This window comes from Scyliorhinus torazame, chromosome 13, assembly GCF_047496885.1.
Source record: "Scyliorhinus torazame isolate Kashiwa2021f chromosome 13, sScyTor2.1, whole genome shotgun sequence".
Lineage (NCBI taxonomy): Eukaryota > Metazoa > Chordata > Chondrichthyes > Carcharhiniformes > Scyliorhinidae > Scyliorhinus > Scyliorhinus torazame.
The window spans coordinates 129201807-129223856 of NC_092719.1; the positions used below are offsets into that span (position 1 = coordinate 129201807).

The 22050-nt window shown below is 43.8% G+C and overlaps 1 protein-coding gene across 5 annotated transcripts in view; it reads right to left on the reverse strand.

Moving 5' to 3' along the window:
• The window catches only part of itpr1b (inositol 1,4,5-trisphosphate receptor, type 1b), a 731378-nt gene that overhangs the window by 244720 nt on the left and 464608 nt on the right, over positions 1 to 22050 (reverse strand). For all 5 annotated transcript variants that reach the window (XM_072472138.1, XM_072472140.1, XM_072472139.1 and 2 more), the window contains 4 exons: positions 16330 to 16425; positions 16118 to 16240; positions 11279 to 11386; positions 6419 to 6611 (listed from right to left, as the gene is read on the reverse strand). In XM_072472138.1, the coding sequence (XP_072328239.1) occupies positions 6419 to 6611; positions 11279 to 11386; positions 16118 to 16240; positions 16330 to 16425 (520 nt within the window). The remainder of the gene's footprint in view (positions 1 to 6418; positions 6612 to 11278; positions 11387 to 16117; positions 16241 to 16329; positions 16426 to 22050) is intronic.

Genomic DNA, 22050 nt, shown 5'->3' on the forward strand with positions numbered 1-22050 from the left:
ATTTTAAATGCAAAGCATTGGCAGCCAATGTCGATCCGCGAGGACAGAAATGATGGGCAGTCAGGAACTGATATGATGTGCTACAAACCGAATTACAGAAAAACATATTTAATGTAAAGGACTTGGTGGCCCCAGGACTTGGTGGCCAAGGAAGGCGCATTCATAACGAGGTCAATCAGGTGGAGTGTCAACCTGCAAATCCTTCCAAACATGCCAATGGCTGCTCGTAAGAGTCGGAGGGACTCCTGGTCAGTCATGTTCGCTGTGGAGTGGGCCTCCTCAAGCTATAAGCCCCTGGCAGCAGACTAGTGACTTGGTCCCGGAATTACTAGCTATGGAAACAGACAAAAGTCTGCCTAAGTGCATCACTAAGTGCGGGAAGAGAATTGGAAATCGAAACATACAACTATGGTAGAAGATCTTTTGCGGAAAAGTGACTCATTTAAAGAACCATTGGGGAAGCTGAAGTTGAAATGGAAATGAATGCAGTTTAGGGCAAAGACACAGAATTATGACATAAATTCGTCACTTCATCTTTACTGAGAAAGAGAAAGGCAACTAAGGCAAGTCAGGCATCAGATTTCCAGGAACAGCAAAAAGAGGAACTAAACAGTATGCAAATAGTAACTTATCTAAGCATGATCAGATTAGATTCGTAATATGACAGCAGGCAATGTGTAAACTATTGGTCTTAAAGGAGACTGGTGAAGTAAACAGACGTTAACTGGCACATTTCGCCATTTGCCGTTTCCAAGAATTGAAGGTCAAAATTACAATGCATGGGGTGCCATACTTTAAAACCTGCTGGGACACATTTTGGGATGTCGTGTGAATACTTGGAATACCTATTGGTCAGAATGGATTGAGGAAGGAAAGATTGGTGTTATTCTGGGCACGAGAAATGTAATATTTATATATTAGATGAGGGTGGAGCGGTGAGCTCACAAGAGTGAGCTAAGACGAGCAAGGAGGGGACATGAGAAGTATTTGGCAGGAAGGATCAAGGAAAACCCAAAAGCTTTCTATAGGTATGTCAGGAATAAGCGAATGACTAGGGAAAGAGTAGGACCAGTCAAGGACAGGGATGGGAAATTGTGTGTGGAGTCTGAAGAGATAGGCGAGATACTAAATGAATATTTTTCGTCAGTATTCACTCAGGAAAAAGATAATGTTGTGGAGGAGAATGCTGAGCCCCAGGCTAATAGAATAGATGGCATTGAGGTACGTAGGGAAGAGGTGTTGACAATTCTGGACAGGCTGAAAATAGATAAGTCCCCGGGACCTGATGGGATTTATCCTAGGATTCTATGGGAGGCCAGGGAAGAGATTGCTGGACCTTTGGCTTTGATTTTTATGTCATCATTGGCTACAGGAATAGTGCCAGAGGACTGGAGGACAGCAAATGTGGTCCCTTTGTTCAAAAAGGGGAGCAGAGACAACCCCGGCAACTATAGGCCGGTGAGCCTCACGTCTGTAGTGGGTAAAGTCTTGGAAGGGATTATAAGAGACAAGATTTATAATCATCTAGATAGGAATAATATGATCAGGGATAGTCAGCATGGCTTTGTGAAGGGTAGGTCATGCCTCACAAACCTTATTGAGTTCTTTGATAAGGTGACTGAACAGGTAGACGAGGGTAGAGCAGTTGATGTGGTGTATCTGGATTTCAGCAAAGCGTTTGATAAGGTTCCCCACGGTAGGCTATTGCAAAAAATACGGAGGCTGGGGATTGAGGGTGATTTAGAGATGTGGATCAGAAATTGGCTAGCTGAAAGAAGACAGAGGGTGGTGGTTGATGGGAAATGTTCAGAATGGAGTACAGTCACAAGTGGAGTACCACAAGGATCTGTTCTGGGGCCGTTGCTGTTTGTCATTTTTATCAATGACCTAGAGGAAGGCGCAGAAGGGTGGGTGAGTAAATTTGCAGACGATACTAAAGTCGGTGGTGTTGTCGATAGTGTGGAAGGATGTAGCAGATTACAGAGGGATATAGATAAGCTGCAGAGCTGGGCCGAGAGGTGGCAAATGGAGTTTAATGTAGAGAAGTGTGAGGTGATTCACTTTGGAAGGAATAACAGGAATGCGGAATATTTGGCTAATGGTAAAGTTCTTGAAAGTGTGGATGAGCAGAGGGATCTAGGTGTCCATGTACATAGATCCCTGAAAGTTGCCACCCAGGTTGATAGGGTTGTGAGGAAGGCCTATGGAGTGTTGGCCTTTATTGGTAGAGGGATTGAGTTCCGGAGTCGGGAGGTCATGTTGCAGCTGTACAGAACTCTGGTACGGCCGCATTTGGAGTATTGCGTACAGTTCTGGTCACCGCATTATAGGAAGGACGTGGAGGCTTTGGAGCGGGTGCAGAGGAGATTTACCAGGATGTTGCCTGGTATGGAGGGAAAATCTTATGAGGAAAGGCTGATGGACTTGAGGTTGTTTTCGTTGGAGAGAAGAAGGTTAAGAGGAGACTTAATAGAGGCATACAAAATGATCAGGGGGTTGGATAGGGTGGACAGTGAGAGCCTTCTCCCACGGATGGATATGGCTGGCACGAGGGGACATAACTTTAAACTGAGGGGTAATAGATACAGGACAGAGGTCAGAGGTAGGTTCTTTACGCAAAGAGTAGTGAGGCCGTGGAATGCCCTACCTGCTACAGTGGTGAACTCGCCAACATTGAGGGCATTTAAAAGTTTATTGGATAAACATATGGATGATAATGGCATAGTGTAGGTTGGATGGCTTTTGTTTCGGTGCAACATCGTGGGCCGAAGGGCCAGTACTGCGCTGTATTGTTCTATGTTCTATGTTCTAAGATGGTGCTGTGTGCGGCTTAGAACATGGCCTGTTGTCCATGTTAAGTATAGAACTCCTACCTGAACCTGATGGGATTAAATAACTGGCAGGCTAGAGTAGGAGCTTGGGAAATAGAAGACCCCCGGCCATGCACACAAGGGAAAACCCCAGGCTCCAAGTAAAGTGATGGGATCTTGGGGGAGGATGTCCGGAAGTGATCACGGAAAAAAAGAGGTAAAGTTTAATTGAGACACCCAGAAGAACATGTTCCCAGTTAAACCATTAACAAAAATGAAAATGAACAACTTTCCTGGGCCTCTTCTGGCCCTGTGCCCATCAGCCTGGATTCAATGGATTGACTGGTCCTGAGCACAACCAGGAAAAAAATCAAGTCAGGGCCCTAATCGCAACATGGAACCCCAAGCTTTACATATAAAAGCAGTTATCATCTTTCCCAAATCCATAAAGCAGTGCAGTTAAAATGCAGCCGGCAAGAGAGCATTGCGAACAGAATGGAAAGCACGCCTGGCGGATGAAGATCACAGTAATTACTGAGGCAGATATTAGATCACTGATGAAAGAATTACACCTGTAATTGAAAATAAATATGAAGGAATAAGGTAAAGGACATGGAAGTGATGATAGGGTACTTTGCTCCATTGGAAGATACAACTCTGTCTGGCTGGGCAAATTGCTTGCTTGTGTGCAGTAATATCCAGTAGTAGAATTCAACAGCATTGTGGTTTATTTTTATCTACATTGAACTCTTAACTGCCATACATTTACCTTGTTACGAAATCTTAGAAACCTAGTTGCATAGTGTCTAATTACACTTCCTTTGCCTCCCAAGGGGCAGCACGGTGGCACAATGGTTATCACTGTTGCCTCACAGCTCCAGGGACCCAGGTTCAATTACTGACTCGGGTGACTGTCTGTGTGGAGTTTGCACTTTCTCCCTATGTTTGCGTGAGTTTCCTCTGGGTGTTCCGGTTTCCTCCCACAGTCCAAAGATGTGCTAGTTAGGTGGATTGACCATGCTAAATTGTCCCTTAGTGTCCAAAGGTGTGCATATTAGGTAGGGTTACTGGGTTACAGGGATAGGGCGGAGGTGTGGGCTTAATTATGGTGCTTTTTCCAAGGGCCGGTGTAGATCCAGTGGGCTGAATGGCCTCTTTCTGCACTGCAGGGATTCTATGAATTCTGGTATCATCTGGCACTAATTATGCTGGGGAAGCAACATCCCATTTACAATTTTATAAAGAACAACATCAAACTTTAATTAGCTTCTTGGAACATAAAAGACCTGAAGTCTCCTCCACCGTGGCACAGTGGTTAGCACTGCTGTCTCACAGGGACCTAGGTTTGATTCTGGCTTGGGTGACTTGAGGAGTTTGCACACTTTCCCCGAGTGGGTTTCCTCTGGGCACCTCCCACAGTCCAAAGATGAGCAGGTTAGGTGGATTAGCCATGACCAATGCATGGGTTTACGAGAATGGGGCTGGAAAGTGGGCCTCGGTGGTGTGCTCTTTTGGAGAGTCGGTGCAGATTCGATGGGCCAAATGGCCTCCTTTGGCACAAAAATGGACATTCATCAGCAACACTTTGAGGCACAAGGAAACATCAAACCCACACCAGCATATTTTTGCTCTGACACTTCAAACTACATTTTCAACTCATTTAACAATCATCAGCTTGTTTAAGAATCTGCATTTGAAGGAGGTCTTCAATTATTAATGTGACTTAAGCACACATGAAACTATCTTCAAATATTCAGAAAACAGAGGCGGTCTCAGTGAGGATAATATTTTTAAAAAATATTCAAAGAAACGGAATCCAAAAACCAGAAGAAACAGACATTTTCTGATATATCTGAAAATCTGGTCACAATCCACAAGCGCAATTGGAGGATGCTTGTATTTGAGAGTCGAGGCATGTCCTGTTTTGTAGGTGGTGATTCAAACTTGATGGAGAAATATAAAAGATTGCAGAAACCAGGGCAGCACGGTGGTGCAGTGGGTTACCCCTGCAGCCTCACGGCGCTGATGTCCCAGGTTCGATCCCGGCTCTGGGTCACTGTTCGTGTGGAGTTTGCACATTCTCCCAGTGCCTGCGTGGGTTTCGCCCCCACAACCCAAAGCTGTGCAGGTTAGGTTGATTGAACACGCTAAATTGCCCCTTAATTGGAAAAAAATGAATTGGGTACACTAAACTTATTTTTTAAAAAGATAGCAGAAACCTGGGCATATTACAGTTCTGTGTAACTTACTTACGCCCAAAATTGGTTTGTGTGATTACAGAGGTGTTTGGGTGCAAATGATGATAAAGCAAAAAATATACACTCATTCATTTTGCACCTTCCAGAGTCACAGGACATTGCATTTTACAGTCAATTAAGTATTTTATGTGTTCACCCGTATAATGAGAAAAGCATAATTGCCAATTTGTGCACATAAAGGTTTTTAAAAAAATAATTTGATAAAGACCAGTCCAAAGATGTGCAGGTTAGGTGGATTGGCCCTACTAAATTGCCCCTTAGAGGTGGGGTTATGGGGACAGGGTGGGGAGTGGGCCTACGTGGGGTGTTCTTTTGGAGGGTCGGTGCAGAGTCGATGGGCCGAATGTCCTCCTTCTTCATTGCAGGAAATGATATGATTCAAAAATAGATAATCTGAGAGAGTAAAATGGGGCTTCAGCTTGACATCTCATCCAAAAGACGGCACTTTTGACAAGGCAGCACTGAAATATCAGCCTGGGATATGTTCTCATGTCTCTGGGATGGGGTCTCAGGTAACCTCAGGCCTTTCAAGACCATCATCAAGATTGCCAAGGCTCCTTTGGCAGCACCTGACAAACACCTGACTACTACCATCTAGAAGGATAAGGGCAGCGGATACCTGGAACACCATCACCTGGAGGTTCCCCTCCAAGTCACTTGGAAATATATCGCCGTTCCTTTACTGTCGCTGGAATCCCCTCCCTAACAACATTGTGGCTGTACTTACACCTCAGGGACTGCAGCGTTTCAAGGAGGCAGCCCACCACCACTTCCTCAAGGGCAACTGGGGATGGACAATAACCCATCCCACCACATAAATGAATTTTAAAAACCAGAACTAAACACTATAACAAAGTGAATAGGCAGACACAGATGCTATCCAATGATCTCAGTGGAAACCATATCGATGCCTTTCATTGAGCATGAGAATCAATTCCTAAAGCTGAGATCCCAAACCTCGCTCACCAACGACCGTCCTTGGACTGTGCTGATCCTGCCTATGAATATTTACAAACACTTATAATTCTCTCAGTTCTGAAGGATTATTATTCTTCCAGGCGGAGATGCCACAGACCAAGGTCAGATATAATTAATGGTAAAACATGTAGAGAGATAAACTATAGCCTCAATTATACTTCTAATATCCGTGTAGTGAAAAGTGCATTTGACGACAAGTGTCCCATCTGGACTATTTCAGCAGTCAATGCATGTGCAAAGCATGAAAGCTTCAAGGTTATTTGTTGGGTTATTAAGTGACAATAAGATCAGGATGGGAAAGGATTCAGCTTTTTTCCTTGCATTACAGCTTAAAGCTGAAACAAAATGTAGTTAAAAAGAAATTAAACCTACCTCGAAGCTTCTTTTGCCAGTTCATTTCATTGAAGAGGTCCTCTGAGCTGAGGAAGAAGTCATTTATCTTGCTGCCTTGCTCATCCCGCTCAGTGGTATAATACACACGCAATTTAGATTCCTTGGTGAGGAATTCGCAGATATTTGGAACAGGGAAAACTATTTGTTCCATTGTGCGATCCTGCCTCACTATCTGCAGATATAGGAATTGAATTAAAATATACTATTAATATTTTACCGTTGCAAGCATTAGCTATATAAATTTACATCATTAGTTACCCAGTTTACACTGTACATGCAATATAATATGGAAGGCTTTTTGGACAGCAGATCCTTCGTGTCCAAACATGTTACTTCCTGTAACACTCTTCCACTCAACATTTAATATGCAAATTGTTTGTAAAACTTTACAAATGGAAAAAAAAAGGTAATGATTTCACCATCATGGTCTATTGATGAACACAACCAAATCACCTCAAATACTTTTTGAAAACATTTACATCCACCATTTATTTTCACAGAAACTAATTTTTTGATCAACAAGGTTGTAAATAATTCTTCTAAAAAGATACATCAACATGATTATATTTCCATATTGGATTGTCTTTAACGTCTTTTAAGGTCTTTCTTGACAGCCTGTTTCAAAGCCTTGGGTTTTGACTGGATAGTTTCACTTCGGATTGTTGGAATATATCTTTAAGGGATAGCAACATGCTATCACTTGAAGGGAAGTTGGTCATGCGATCTATCCACAGTCTCACTTTAGCCTGTGAGCAAAACACAGCACACACAACTCTGCTGCTGACATCTTCAAACTTTCTAGTCATGTATATTTCCCCATGTATCTAAATAAATGTAATGGGCTGATGAGTGATTGGCGTTTTTCCAAAAATATGGCACAGACCAGATGGAGAGGGCTTTCAAATGTGTCTGTACTTGCTGAGCACGTGCAGGATTCCAACTTATGCATCAATAAGATCTATAAGGCTGGTCTTATGGTGTAAGTGGAGGTTGCACGTTGGGTGGTTCTTGCTTGAGGCTCAGGTTTTTGGACTTTAATGCCCGGTTTCAGGGGCAGTTTTTGAACGAGCTGGTGCAGGAAGGCATAAGGAAGGTGGGGGATGTTGAAGAAAGGAGGCCCGCTGACAGTGAGGCCGGCCCGCCGATCGGTTGGTCCCGATCGCGTACAAGGCCACTCCGGAGGCCCCCCTCCGGGAATGGAGCCCCCCCCCTCCCCACAGGCCAACCCCCAAGCCTTCACGACGAGTACCTGCCGGCAGCGACCAGGTGTGGACGGCGCCGGCGGGAGAGGGCCGTTTACGCATGGCCACTCGGGCCGGAGAATCGCCGCTCGCCATTTGCGGGGATTCGCCGAGCGGCCTGGCGCGATTCGCGCGGCGCTGGTTTCGGGGGCGTGGGAGAATTGCGTGCGGGGGTCGGGACAGCGTGGCGCGATTCGCGCGGCGCCATGGCGATTCTCCCACCCGGCATGGTGGGGGGGGGGGGGGGGGAGGTGAGGAGATAATGCCCAGGGTGTCCATGGATGGTATTAAGGCAAAGTGGGAGGAGGAGCTGGTGGGCGGCGGTGTTGGAAGAGGGACTGTGGTGTGAGGTGCTGCGGAGGGAAAATATCTCGACTTCGTGCGCGAGGTTGGGGTTGATACATCTGAAAGTAGTACAGAGGCTGCATCTCACAAAATTACGGATGAGCCAGCTGATCGAGAGGGTGTAGGGTATCTGTGAACGATGTGGGAGGGGTCCCGAGAACCATGTTCACATGTTTTGGTCCTGCCCGAAGCTGGAAAGATTTGTAAGGACGGTATTCAGCATAATCTCAGGGGTCATGCATATGGATGCGGAGCCCAGTTCCCTGGAAGCCAAATTCAGGGTGTCGGACTGGCTGAACTGCAGTCGGAGCCGGGGCAGATGTTTTAGCCTTCGCCTCATTGATCGCTCGTAGGCAGGTCCTATTGGGGTGGAGATCAGTCCTCGGCGTTCCAGGGGGACCTGGTGGAGTTTTTGACCCTGGAGAAGGTGAGGTTCGAGCTGAGGGGGGGGGGGGGGGGGGGCAGCGAAGGAAGGGTTCTACTATTGTTGAGGTTTGTTCACCACACACTTTTGGGAGTTGGTTACCGTTGACTGTTGAGGGGGGGGAAAATCGGGGGGAGGGTTGAGGAGGTTTCTTGGGCGGGATTGTTTTTTTGTATTGTTGGGGTTGTTCTTCTTGTTTTTCTATTGTATGGTGGAAACAGTGAAAATTTGTGGAATAAAAATATTTAAAAAAAATATTTGGTGGGAGTGTCAACTGCACAGCCTTTGTGAGGACCAAGTCCCATCTCTACACGGAGGACACCCTGCACTGTTGTGTGGCACTATCACGGTGCTAAATGGGACATATCAGGAACATATCTAGTAACTCATAACTGGGCATCCATGAGGCACTGCTGTCCATCAGCAGAACTGTATTCCATCACACTCTGTAACCTCACTGCCCAGTATATCCCTCATTATACCATCAAGCCAGGATGCTCACCTGGTTCAATGGGGAGTGTAGACTGCCATGCTATGGGGAACATCGGGCATACTCAGAAATTAGATGTCAAACTGGTGAAGCAACATCTCCAGACTAAATGTATGCTAAACAGCATGCTATAGCCAGAATTAAGCTAAACTGCCAGACCAAGACTGAGCTCTGCAGTTCTCACACATTCAGTTATAAATGGTGGTGCAAATAATAGGAGGAGGCAGCTTCTTGAACATCCTCATTTTCAATGACAGTGGAGGCCAGCACACGAATGGAAAAGTCAAAGCTGATGTGTTTGCTGCCACCTTCAGCCAGAGGTACTGAACGGATGATTGTTCAAAGCCTCCTCCTCCACCTGAGGTCCCCAGTATCAGAAATGCCAATCTTCAGCCGATTCAATTACTTCAAGTGACAAAGCGAAATAGCTGAGTGTACTGGACACACCACAGGTTAGCTTCCCTGACTGTCGAGTGGAAGAGCTGTTCTCTAGAGCAGCTACGCACTAAGCTGTTCTAGCACATCTGGTATCCACCCAGCAATGTGGAGGACTGGTGCCTCAAGGGTTCTGACCTCAAGACTCTCTTGTTGTCCTGTACCATATTCAATCAGCTGGACAAAGTAGGTTGGGCATGTCTATTGTTACCTTTAGTCACGTGCTTGCCTGGGCTAAGCCTCCTGATATTGATTCACTGTTTCACATGTTGCCAGGCAATTCAATTGGGTTTCAATTTCAAGCTTGGGGAGGTTTGGGCCAGGATGCAAATGGAATTGCATGATTACGAAAAACATCTTGGAAAACGTCATTTGGGTTAGGTGTGGGTCAGATGTGCAACATTCAAGAAGAGGCAGTGGTAGTGAGCTGGAAGAGGTCACCGCTGATTACCCAAATTCTGTCAGATTTCCACCCAAAAGACAAGGATTTATTCAACCACCAGACATTCCTACCCGGAGAGCAGTCTCCAGCAAATGACCAGATGACAGTGACAATTCTCATATTTTTTATATTGTTTGATACCAACCACAAAAATTTGCTGCAATTAATAAACCCACCCAGCAGTGGCTCACATTAATGTAGATAAACCTTTGATAACACAAAACTTCTTCCCATACCAGAGGATCACACGAGGGGAGAGCTTTCGGCAGTAGCACTACATTTTATACAGATCCCAGAGCTATTATGTGAATTTGACTAGTACATTGAAGCAGAATCCATTAAGCCGACTTCTGAGTGAAAGAGATCGAAATGCAAGAAATCTGAATAGATTCCATTTATATGAACCACACCGGAGGTTAAGCTTGGAAATCGAGAACACTAACATTTCGGTCACCCCACCGTAACCATCAGTGTGAATGGCGGAACAGCGGCAGCACAGTGGCGCGATGGTTAGCGCTGCTCACTCACGGCGCTGAGGACCTGGGTTCGATCCCGGCCCCAGGACAAAGTCGGTATGCAGTTTTTATATTCTGCCCGTGGATCGCACCCCCACAACCCAATAAGATGTGCAGGCTAGGTCAATGGGCCATCCTAACTTGCCCCTTAATTGGAAAAAAAAATTGGTTACTCTAAATTAATTTTTTTTAAATGTTAATGGAGGAACACCACTGAGCCATTGTTCACCTGGTGGCCAGCTGCAATTTTCCACCTCAGAAGGGGAGTAGTTGACTCGACATTGGAATGATGTCTGGCAGTTAAAATGTGCCATGCATCCCTTCCACACATCAAGACAGAGAATAGCTTCCTTCCTGCCTATTCCTCGCAGAGTTAAAACAGGCATCAAGGAACCTCCTGTTGACTCTCTGATCAAGATCAGTTTGAATACTAACAAATAACCATTTTCGTGCATCATTATTTTCTATTGAAAAAAATTAAAACTTCAAGTTTCAATAACTGGGCCAGTTATTGACTTATTCACTTCATGCAAGGTGAACATGGTACTCATCAGCTTTAGAAAGCAAAGAAGGTTCCTCTTTATCTGTGCAGTGCCACTCAATCATTCTTCGCCTCTCATTTGGTGTTTGCTTGCCAACTTAACCAACTACTTCCACTGCATGCTGTTGGAAACATCACAAGTAGAGACTAAAAATGACTTAGTGACTTGGGACACCTCGTGTCATCTTGGTCGATTCCCAAGATAACAAGCCTCGATTTTCCGGAATTCTTTGTGCCAAAGAGGAACGCTTGACTGATTAGCTCTTTGTTTTGGTTCCCAGACTTTCTTCAAACCTTCTGTTGGTATGTTTTCCAATTATCTCATACGTCAGTACATTCCTTTGCATCAATCAAGGTTGTAAATAAGGACTTTCCAAGATTCTGGTATCCATTTGTTTTTACTGACCTCAATCTGAGCCGTGTGTTTAGCATAATACTCCAAGGCTTCATCTCCTTCACCCATCTGACTGCCAGGCTTCAGCATCTGTTGCAGTTCTTTGTTATGACGCGCCAACTGCAGGAATAAGGCAGGATGTGAGTGTCAGAGCTGAAACTGTCATATTCTTCCACAGCTGAAGTTCAAAAGAACCTAAAATGTTTTGTTTTGTAGTTGACACTTCAGGCATTCCCTCACATCAACTGATCCCAAGGTACCCTCTTTATTGCTTTAAACTGGCAGCTGGCACTAAAAGGCTTTATTCATTCTTTCTCGTCCTGAAAAAATGCTGGGGCACTACACCCACCGACGTACTGTGACTACATTCCCCAGGTACATGTGCTTGTGAGTCACCAAGACTCAACTTTTTCTGGGAACAAGTAAAAATCTATCTAGGTTAATGGGAGATAAACAGTCAAACACCAATGGCTATATGGGGCAAGAGTTTTGCTGAATCAATGCCAGTAAGCTTCTCTGTTCAACAAATAACATTCTTATCCTTGCGTTTGAAAGTCCTCAGTCTCTCACATACTGCTACATTCATGAATGGTGGTGTATGGTAGTCACCACTGTTGTATATATCACATACAAGATGTAATACGGTAAGGCTCCTGTGCTACAGGTATGGGGGTAGATCCCTGTCCTCTGGCTCCGCCCAGTAGGCGGAGTATAAATGTGTGCGCTCACTGAGCTGCAGCCATTTTAGCAGCAGCTGCAGGAGGCTACACATCTCTGCTTAATAAAGCCTCGATTACACTCTACTCTCGTCGTAATTGATAGTGCATCATAGTGGACAATTAATTAAACCATCAACTGAAGGAGGAGACTCTGCTAATATCCCCATCTTCATTGATGGGGGAGCACAACCCATCAGCGCAAAAGACAAGACAAGGCATCTGCTACCATTTTGAACCAGAAGTACAGAGTGGATGATCCATTGCGGTCTCCTCCCGAGGACCCCAGCATCACAGATGTCAGTTTTCTGCCAATTCGACTCACTCCACATGATATCAAGAAACAGCTGAAGGCACTAGACACTGCAAAGACTATGGGCCCCGACATTCTTCCAAAGATAGTACTGAAAACCTGTGATCCAGAACGAAGCACACCTTGAGACAAGCTGGCTTTGGGTTATATAGTGGCATTGTAGCAATGTCGCTGGGCTAGTAATCCAGAGGCCCAGGCGAATGCTCCGGGAACACGGTTCAAATCTCACCACCGACGCTGGTGGAATTTAAATTCAATTAATAAATCTGGAAACAAGAGCTAGTTTCAGTATTGATGACCATGAAATTCTTGTTAACTGTCGTAAAAAAACAATCTGAATCACTAAAATCACCTAGGGAAGGAATCTGTTGTGGTTACCTGGTCTAGACTACATGTAGCTCCAGATCCTGCACTCTGAAAGGATCCAGCAAGTCACTTAATGATATCAAATTACTACTAAACAAGAATGAAACCAGACTGATCACCTGGAATTGACTTAGACACTGGAAACGACAATGGCAAACATAGCCCTGTCGATCCTGCAAAGTCCTCCTTAATAAGATCTGGGGAGTGTACCAAAATTGGGAGAGCTGTCCCACAGATTGGTCAAGCAACAGCCTGACACCATACCTAAGAGGCAATAACCGAAAAATTCTTGGGCATGTCCTCTCTCGCTGGCAGGACAGATCCAGCACAGATGACATCACAGTAGTGTAGAGTCGGGAGGCAGTTGCCCTGGGAATCCTCAACCTTGACTCTGGACTCCCATGAAGTCTCATGGCATCAGATCAAACATGGGAAAGGAAGCCTTCTGCTGCTAACCAGCTACTGCAGCCCTCTACTTGTCCTCGTCCTCATCAATGTCCCTGCCGCAGGTGCATCTGTCCATGATAATATTAGTTACAGTGACCATCACACGGTGACCATCACAAGTCCCGTCTTCTCATTGAGGATACCCTCCATCGTGTTGTGCGGCACTGCCAACATGCTAGATGGGTTAGATTTCGAATAGATTTAACAACTCAAGACTGGACACCATGAGGCATTATGGGCCATCAGCAGAATTGTATTCACCCACAGTCTGTAACCTCATGGCCCGGCATATCCCCCACTTTACCCATTACCATCAAGCTTGGGGATCAGTCCAATTTCAATGAAGAATGCAGGAGGATATGCTCGAAGCAGCACCAGGAATACATGAAAATGAAGCATCAGCTTGGTGAAGGTATAGCATGAACTAACTACTTGCAGTGAACGCAGCATGCGATAGGCAGACGCAAGTGATTCCACAACCAACTGATAAAATCTAAGCTTTCCGGCGCTGCCATATCCATCTGTGAATGGTGGTCGAAAATTAAACAATTCACTGGAGGAAGAGGCTCCACAAATATCCCCATCCACAATGAAGGGGAAGCCCAGCACAACAGTGCAAAAGAGAAGGCTGAAGCATTCAGGGTTATGGGGATAGGATGGAGGTGTGGACCTTGGGTAGGGTGCTCTTTCCAAGAGCCGGTGCAGACTCGATGGGCCGAATGGCCTCCTTCTGCACTGTAAATTCTATGATTTGCAACAATCTTCAGCCCAAGTGCCGAGTGGATGATCCATCTCAGCCTCCTGAAGTGCTCAGCATTACAGATGACAGTCTTCAGTTAACTCAATTTACTCCACGTGATATCAAGAACCAAGAAATGGCTGAAGACACTGGATACTGCAAAGGATATGGACCCTGACAACATCCTGGCAAAGTAGTGAAGAATTCTTCCCCAAGACTAGCCACACAGCTAACCAACCTGTTCCACTTCACCTATAACACTGGCCTTCACCTGGCAATGTGAAAACTGACCAGGTGTGCCTTATCCACAAAAAGCAGACCAAATTCAACCCAATCAGTCTACTCAATCAAAGTGATGACCTCTTTCTGCTCTGTAAATCAAGTGGCACGTACTCGGCAATGAGCTGCTCATTTTGGGTTCCACCAGGGCCATTCAGCTCCTGACCTCTTTGCAGCCTTGATACAAACATGGACAGAAGAGCCAAATTTCAAAGGTGAGGCAGCAGTGACTGCCCTTGACATCAAGGCAGCATTTGACCGAGTGTGGCATCAAGGGGCTTTAACAAAACTGGAATCAATGAGAATCAGGAGGCAAACTCTCCACTGGTTTGCGTCATACCACTCCACAAAAATAAATAGTATGGTTGTTAGAGATCAATCAGCAGAGCCCCAGGACATTGTTGCACGAGTTCCTCAGGGCAAATCATTATCAACTGTTCTATCAGAAGTGGAGATTTTTGCTGATCATTGCACAATGTTCAGCACCATTTGTGACCTCTCAGTCCCTGACTATGTGCAATAAGATCTGGTTGACATTCAGGCCTGAAAGTGGCAAGTAACATTTTCACTACACAAAGACCAGGCAATGGCCATCTCCAACTGCAGTGAATCGGATCACCTCTCCTTGACATTCAATGGCAATACCATCACTGAATTCTTCACTACATCATCCTGGGGGTTACCGTTGACCAGAAATTGAACTGGACCAGCCAAACAAATACTGTGGCCACAAGCAGGTAAGAGACTGGGAATTCTGCAGCAAGTAACTCAGCTCCCGACTCCCCAAAGCTTTTTTTACCATCTACAAACTTAAAACTTCCCTTCTCCCAGCTCAGAGCTCTTTTCAGAAGATCTTCCCCACACAGCCAACACATAGGCTCCCCAAAATAACGCTAAAATACCATTCTTTCAGGTTCCATTGTTCTCAGGTCTCTTTGAAACGTCAAAATATGAAGTCTTCCATGTCTCTGTCTCTGCTTTTGGGTCAATAAAATGTAATGTCCCCTCCTCTGTTAACCCATGGAACTCCAATAAGATACACGTGCGCACATACACAGTTGTTACATTTCCCCAGGATGGAAGTAAGGTGGGGTTTCTGGTCCCATTGCTAACCAGTGACCTCTGTTGCAAAGTGGATGTTTGAACAGTGAATGATGGAGGATTGGGTTCCATTATAAAGTCTTCTTTCTCCCCCACTGTGGAAGAGCTTGTTTAGTTTGGTCTCTCATCATGAACTACAAGTGGCAAGGTGAAACCCATGGAAACACAGCCCAGTTGAAGTAACCGATTGCCAGAGAGCACGGTGGAGGTCAAAGGTGGTTTTGGTCTTCACGTTTAGGTGGAAGAAAACATGGCTTAACCAAGTGTGGATGTCTGGCAAATAGAAGCACCATAAGGCAGTAGATGGGTCATGGGAGTTGGCGGACAGGCATAAAGCCTGGGTATCTTCAATGTACATGTGGAAGTTCATCCCACATCTATGAGGTAGCTTGCAGGTGAGGAGCGGAAATAGGCCAAAGATGGTTAAAAAGCAGACTCTAACAAATCTGTGCATGTATAATAATTGTGAAGACCTTAATAGAGAAGTGTGTGTTATGCAATATTGTCAGGGGGGGGGGGGGGAAAGAAGTACGGCACAGTACACAGTGCATGGTTTTAAAGGGATTTTTTAAAATCCAAAATGAATGTTATCAGTATTGACAGAAAATATTTCACCTGTGGACCACCAGGAATTAAAAATATGAAAGGAACACACAGATATGTTCCTCAGCTGAAACAATTTGTTGCATAATAAAATTCATCTTTTAAATGTTACTTGTAACGAAGGGGTTGCTGGGTAAAATGAGCCAAATTGGAAGAAAGGCCTCTTTTCTGTATTATGGGCAGCTAGCTAAAACAAATGAACGGTGTGTCATTCCTGCCATCCCAGACACAAACACACCTTTGTTACCTTATCCTAAGCCAAACCCATGCTTGATGTCAGCATTTACCTGGTGTGCGAGTATGTAAATGTTGTGGCCGACATTCCTGGGTGATGCTGCATGATCCTCTCCGTCCTCCGCTTCCTCAAACTCCACCTCCCCCTGGAGGTAGGCTTTCTTGATCACTTCAACCTAAAAAAAATAATCATTGGCTTATCACCAAAACATTTAACCTCTTTCGGTGGAAAAAATAATTTTCTGTATATAAAAAGGCTCCGTACCAGTTCCTTGGGCCTCATGTTATAAAGTATTCTCTCCGCATTTTCGCTGTCATGTCTGCTCTCCATTATTGCCAGCAGCAGTTTGGAGGCATTATTCTGTTGAAAGAACATATCACCAAGTCAGTATATGGAAGACTGTCAAAACAGTGCAACTTTGAAAAGTATGATGAAATCTTAAGAGCAAGCAATGATATTAAGGTATCAACAAATAATAAGGTCTCTACAAATTATTAAGTCACTGATTGTTGCTTAGCCACTATCATGGTCATATCTGATCTTGATAATTTAGAAGTCCCATTCAAATTAAGAGATTAATTGAGTAGATGACAAAGGTGCCATTAATCTTCAAGGAAAAAAATAGCTTCCATTCAGTTCAAATAAAGCACTTCATTCCTCAGACAAATAATGGATATAACAACAGAAAATGTGGGAAAACCTCAGAAGGTCTGGAAGCAACTATGGACAGAGAAATGGAGATAACGTTTCGAATGCATATGACTCCTTTTTAGAGCTGAAAGACTGGACACGTTAAGCCTATACCCATTGGTGTTTAGAAAAATGAAGGGCGATCTTATTGAAACATATATCGGAACCCAGGGGACCGGATAGAGTGGATAACTGGAGGATGTTTCTTTCTGCGAGGAGACTAAAACTAGTGGCTTAAAAATAGGGGGTCGCCCTTATGAGGAGAAACCTTTTCACCAAAACGATTATTGGGCGTGTGTAATTCTCTTCCCCAGAAAGCAGTGGAAGTTGGCTCTTTGAATTTATTCAAGGCAGCTTTAGACAGATTGTTGTGAGGCAAGCGAGTCAAGGGTTATGGGAGGCAGACAGGAAACTGGAGTTGAGACCACAACCGGGTCAGGGATAACCTTACTGAATGGTGGAGCAGGCTCGACTGGCCAAATGGCCTATTCCTGCTCCCATGTTCCTTGTGCTTCGGTTCCATAGACCCACATCTGCCACGACATGAATGGCATTCCAGTTCTTTCCTCCTTAAAATATATGCCAACCCTCACAGTCTCTGCCTGAGATCTATTGGTTATGAGAATAAGTCATGTTCTTATTATAGAATTCCTGATTCTTTGCACCATGGATACTCCTAATATTCCTCTCAAACAACTTATTTCTGTTGTTGCCATCTTTTACTCTTCAGCTTATTTCGCATTCTAACATGCAGATTTCTATAACATAGGGACAGCCATGTTAAACATCTACCTTCATTTTACCAAGTATCATACACATTTACCACTCACAAAAACGTGTTGCCTGAATTAAGGGTCCAATGAACTGAATTATGATGACTGACCTCTCTTATTTGTATCACCTGCAGAGCATATCATTTTCAGATCACCTACTGGTTGCAGAGTGGAGGTGATCTCAGGATTGGGAGAATTTCATGACAACATTGCTGATGAAAGTAAGCTTCCATGCAGCAAGAGAACATTGGAACACAAGGATAGACAACATGGGAGGATTGGATGTTGCTTCTCCAAACTGGAGGAATGTAAACAATGGCGTCACTCCGTGTTAGGAACTTGCTTTCCTCAAAGTAAATGAAATGATTTGGAATGGGGACACAGTAAAAAAAACTCTCAAGTAACATTAAAAAAAATAGGGAATGTGATTATGGTGAGGAGACCGAACACAACTGCGGAGGGGGCAAAGACAGCATAGTATATTGTGCACATACATAGCCTGTCAAAACGGTCTGGAGAGAAATGGGGAGGATCTGCTTTTTTGGGAGAGAAAATATACATTAAATGACAACATCTTAGAAAAGTAGAGAAACTAGTGACTCGAGGATACAAAACGTTATAATTGGGTCACTAATTGGGTCCTAAGTTTGATAAACAAGCATACAAAAGCAATGAAGTATTGTCAACGGCAGACAAACCATTGGTTAGATCACAGTTTCTCCAGTGTTCCCAGTTTGGAGTGCCCCACTTTAGGAAGTATATCATAGCGTGGAGACGGTAGAGGAGGGATTTGTGAAGATAATACCAAAAATTCAAGCCTTTAGTTGTGAAGATGGGCACAAAGGAAAGGAAAACATATTTTCAAGAAAAACAGACTGGGTTAAAAGGACTTCCAATGGATGCATTCAGAACGGAGGGTAAACTATTTCCACTGGTCAGTGAGTCAGCAATTAGAGAACATAAATTCATGACCACAAAACAGTCAGAGGTTAGAAAAAATTATTTTGAAGAGCGCAGAGGATTATTGTGACAATGGATTACGTGAACAGAAATACGGGTGAATTCAAAATCCATAATTGCTTTTCAAAAGGAAGATGTACGAATAGTCAACAGAAGAAAAATTAAAATGATTGAAAGGGAAATGACAGAAAAGTGGGACTAAACTCTTCCAGAGAGCAAGCATTAGTACAATGGGCCAAATTATCTCCTTCTGTGCTGTGAAATTCTGATTATTACCATTGTTTGTGTAAGGTTGTGTAAATAACTCCAATATCCAAGGATCCAATGAAAACCAAAATAGAACAACTTGAAACTTGACCATATGCCAAACAATAGCACATCTGTTTTCATCGCCACAAAGAACTGGTGGCTCATGTTAATTTTATTGCTGAAAAATATCTTTTTGCCAAAGTTTCTGGTCTTGCACTCATCAGGATATTTCACAAAAAATACTAATCTAAGCTAGACAACAAATTGTATGAGAAGAGAATGTGGATTGGTTGGCAAGTGGACTATGATTGGTGGATGTCAGTTGCCATGGAGACTGAACCAGTTGATGGAAACTGACAGTTAACTGCCAAGAATTGTTTGAATTTAAACCTGGCAGCTTGACTGATTAGTCAAGGCTTTGCCCTGAGGAATGAACCAGCAAATGGATGTCACTTATTTTGTTTAGCTAAAACAGGTGCAATGTATGTAGATGTTCTTTCTGTTTGCAAAGGATAGGGCCCTCTGTATTAATATGTAGTTTCCAATATACGCAAATGCTGCGAGCCTGATAACCAATCTTAATTGGTTATCAGAGTGCCATACTAGAATTTTAGTGTTGGGCAGAGGTGATTATACAGGTCTGAGGAAAGAGTCGGCTCAAGTAGAATGGGTACAAATAATTGAGCCAGTTGAGAACAATGGCAGATGTTCAGGGAGATATTAAATACCTCTCAATGAAAGTATATTGCTGAGAGGAAGAGGAATCGTAAAAAGGGAGAAAAACGTTCCATGGCTGAAAAAGGAAGTCAAAGACAACATAAAGGCAGAAACTGGGGCATTCCATACTGCAAAAGCTAGTGGTAAACTGGAGGATTAGGAGAACTTTAATGTTCAGCAAAAGACTACGAAAAATAAAATCAAAAGAGCTAAGATGAACTATGAAAGGAAGCGAGCAGAAATCAAACACTGATATCAAAAGCTTCTATAAGTATATAATGAGGAAGAGAATAGTTAAAGTAAACGTTAACTGTTTAGAGGACGATACTGATGAGGTAGTAATGGGGTGCACAGATGGTGGAGGCACTGAACCAGTATTTTGTCTGTCTTCATGGTAGAGGATAATAAAAGTTATTCAAAAACTGCAGTTAATGCAGTGGAACTTGATGCAATAGCTATCTCTAGGGAGAAGGTATTGAATAAACTAATGGGATTAAAGTTAAGTCTCCAGGACCCTGATGGCCTGCAATATTAAAGGAGTTCTTTGAGGATGTGACAAGGTGGATAATGGGGACATTCTGGATGTGTTTTATCTAGACTTCCAGAAAGTGTTTGACAAGATGCTGCATAAAAGACTGATCCAGAAGGTAATATCACAGGGGATTGGGGGCAGATTGAAGATTAGATGACTGACAGAAGGCAGAGGGTCAAGACAAATGGGTCCTTCTCTGAATGGCGAACTATAACCAGCATGGTGCCGCAGAGGTCAGTTATCGGAACCTCAACTATTCACAATCTATATAAGCAAGCAGGGACAGAGTGAAAAATAAAAAAAACAGGTGGGAAAGCAGGGAGTGAAGAAGCGATAAAGGTTTACAGACAGATATAGATAGGCTACGAGAATGGGCAAAAATTTGGCAGATGGAGTTTAACGTGGGAAAGTGAGAGGTTATCCATCTTTGCCGAAAAAAATGGAACAGCAAATTATTATCTAAATGGAAAGCAGATTCAAAATGCACCTGGGCAGGGGGATCTAGGTGTATTTGTTCATGAACCACAGTAAGTCCAAACACAGGTACATAACCTAATAAAACAGGCAAATGGAATTTTAGCATCTATTGCAAAAGTACTAGATATAAAAGTTGAGAAGTGTTTTGTAATTGATTATGGTGTTGGTGAGATCACATCTGGAATATTGTGCCCAGTTTTAGTCTCCTTATTTAAGGAAGGATGTTGTGCATTGGAAGCAGTTCAGAGGAGGTTCACCAGATTGATTCCGGGGATGAAAGGGTTGACATATGAGGAGAGACTAAACAGTTTGTGCTTACACTCGCTGGAGCTTAGAAAAATGAGGGGGGATCTGGTCGAGGTTTATGAAATACGAAGAGGGACTGATAAAGTAAATGTGGACCAAATGTTCCCCCTTGTGGGGCAATCTAGAATGAGAGGTCACCGACATAGATTGAGAGACGGTAGATTTAAAACAGAGATGAGGAGGAACTACTTCTTGCAGAGGGTGGCGAATTTTTGGAACTCGCTGACGCATAGTATGGTGGAGTTTAAAATCATTAAATGGTTTCAAGTAGGAGATAGAAATATTTCAGATTTAAAAAACAGGTTAAAGGGGTATGGGGAACAGGCAGGGAGGTGGATTTGAGACTAAGAAGAGATCAGCCATGTTCCTAACAGCATAATTCTTAATACACGGAGCGCAATTTGTTGTTTCCCTTGGTATTTGTAATCTTGGGAAATGTTCCGATGAGTGCAAGGCGAAAAGCTTCGACAAAAGATCTTTCTTCAGCAATATTCTAGTCTTGTACTACCAAATGACTAAATGTTAATTGTATAAATTAACAGGTGAAGGGCATTCTTTGGATGATTTCTTGAGCACACAAGGACTCAATTATTAAGACTCGTTGGTAGAGTCAGGAATTATTCATTTCTAATTTTTCACTTCATGAATAAAGTTATACCCAGTGTGGCAAGGTGGCGCAGTTATTAGCACAGCTGCCTCATGGTGCCGAGGACCCGGGTTCGATCCCAGCCCACTGTCCGTGTGGAGTTTGCACATTCCCAGTGCCTGCGTGGGTCTCACTCCCACAGCCCTAAGATGTGTAGGGTAGGTGGATTCGCCACGCTAAATTGCCCGTTAACTGGAATTTTAGAAAAAATAAAGGAATAAAGTTATACCTGAAGAAAGATTCACTTCTGGTCTCCTCCTTCACTAACTGGCTGTCTGGAATTTAGTATTTCAAATGTTTTAATGTTCCTTAATTGTTAAAGCCTAAAGAAGCATCCCCAGCTCTGCCAACCTGCACCTAAAATCTCTGGATTTATTTAAGTGGATGAGGTACCTACAATGAGGAACATTCACTCCAGTCAGCACCACAACTATACCAGACTGAAGACCTGAGGATGATCATGGGCTTCTGCAAGTTTTAAGTGAACAATCGTCTCTCTCGGTTCCCTATATTTCCTTTCCTTCTCTATCGAAACCATGGACTTTACGGATTATAGTTCCACTGTGCCCACCCTCTAAACAAGCAACGACTCTTTATGCAAGAACCTGGACAGCAAGCATCAGCCAGCTATTCTA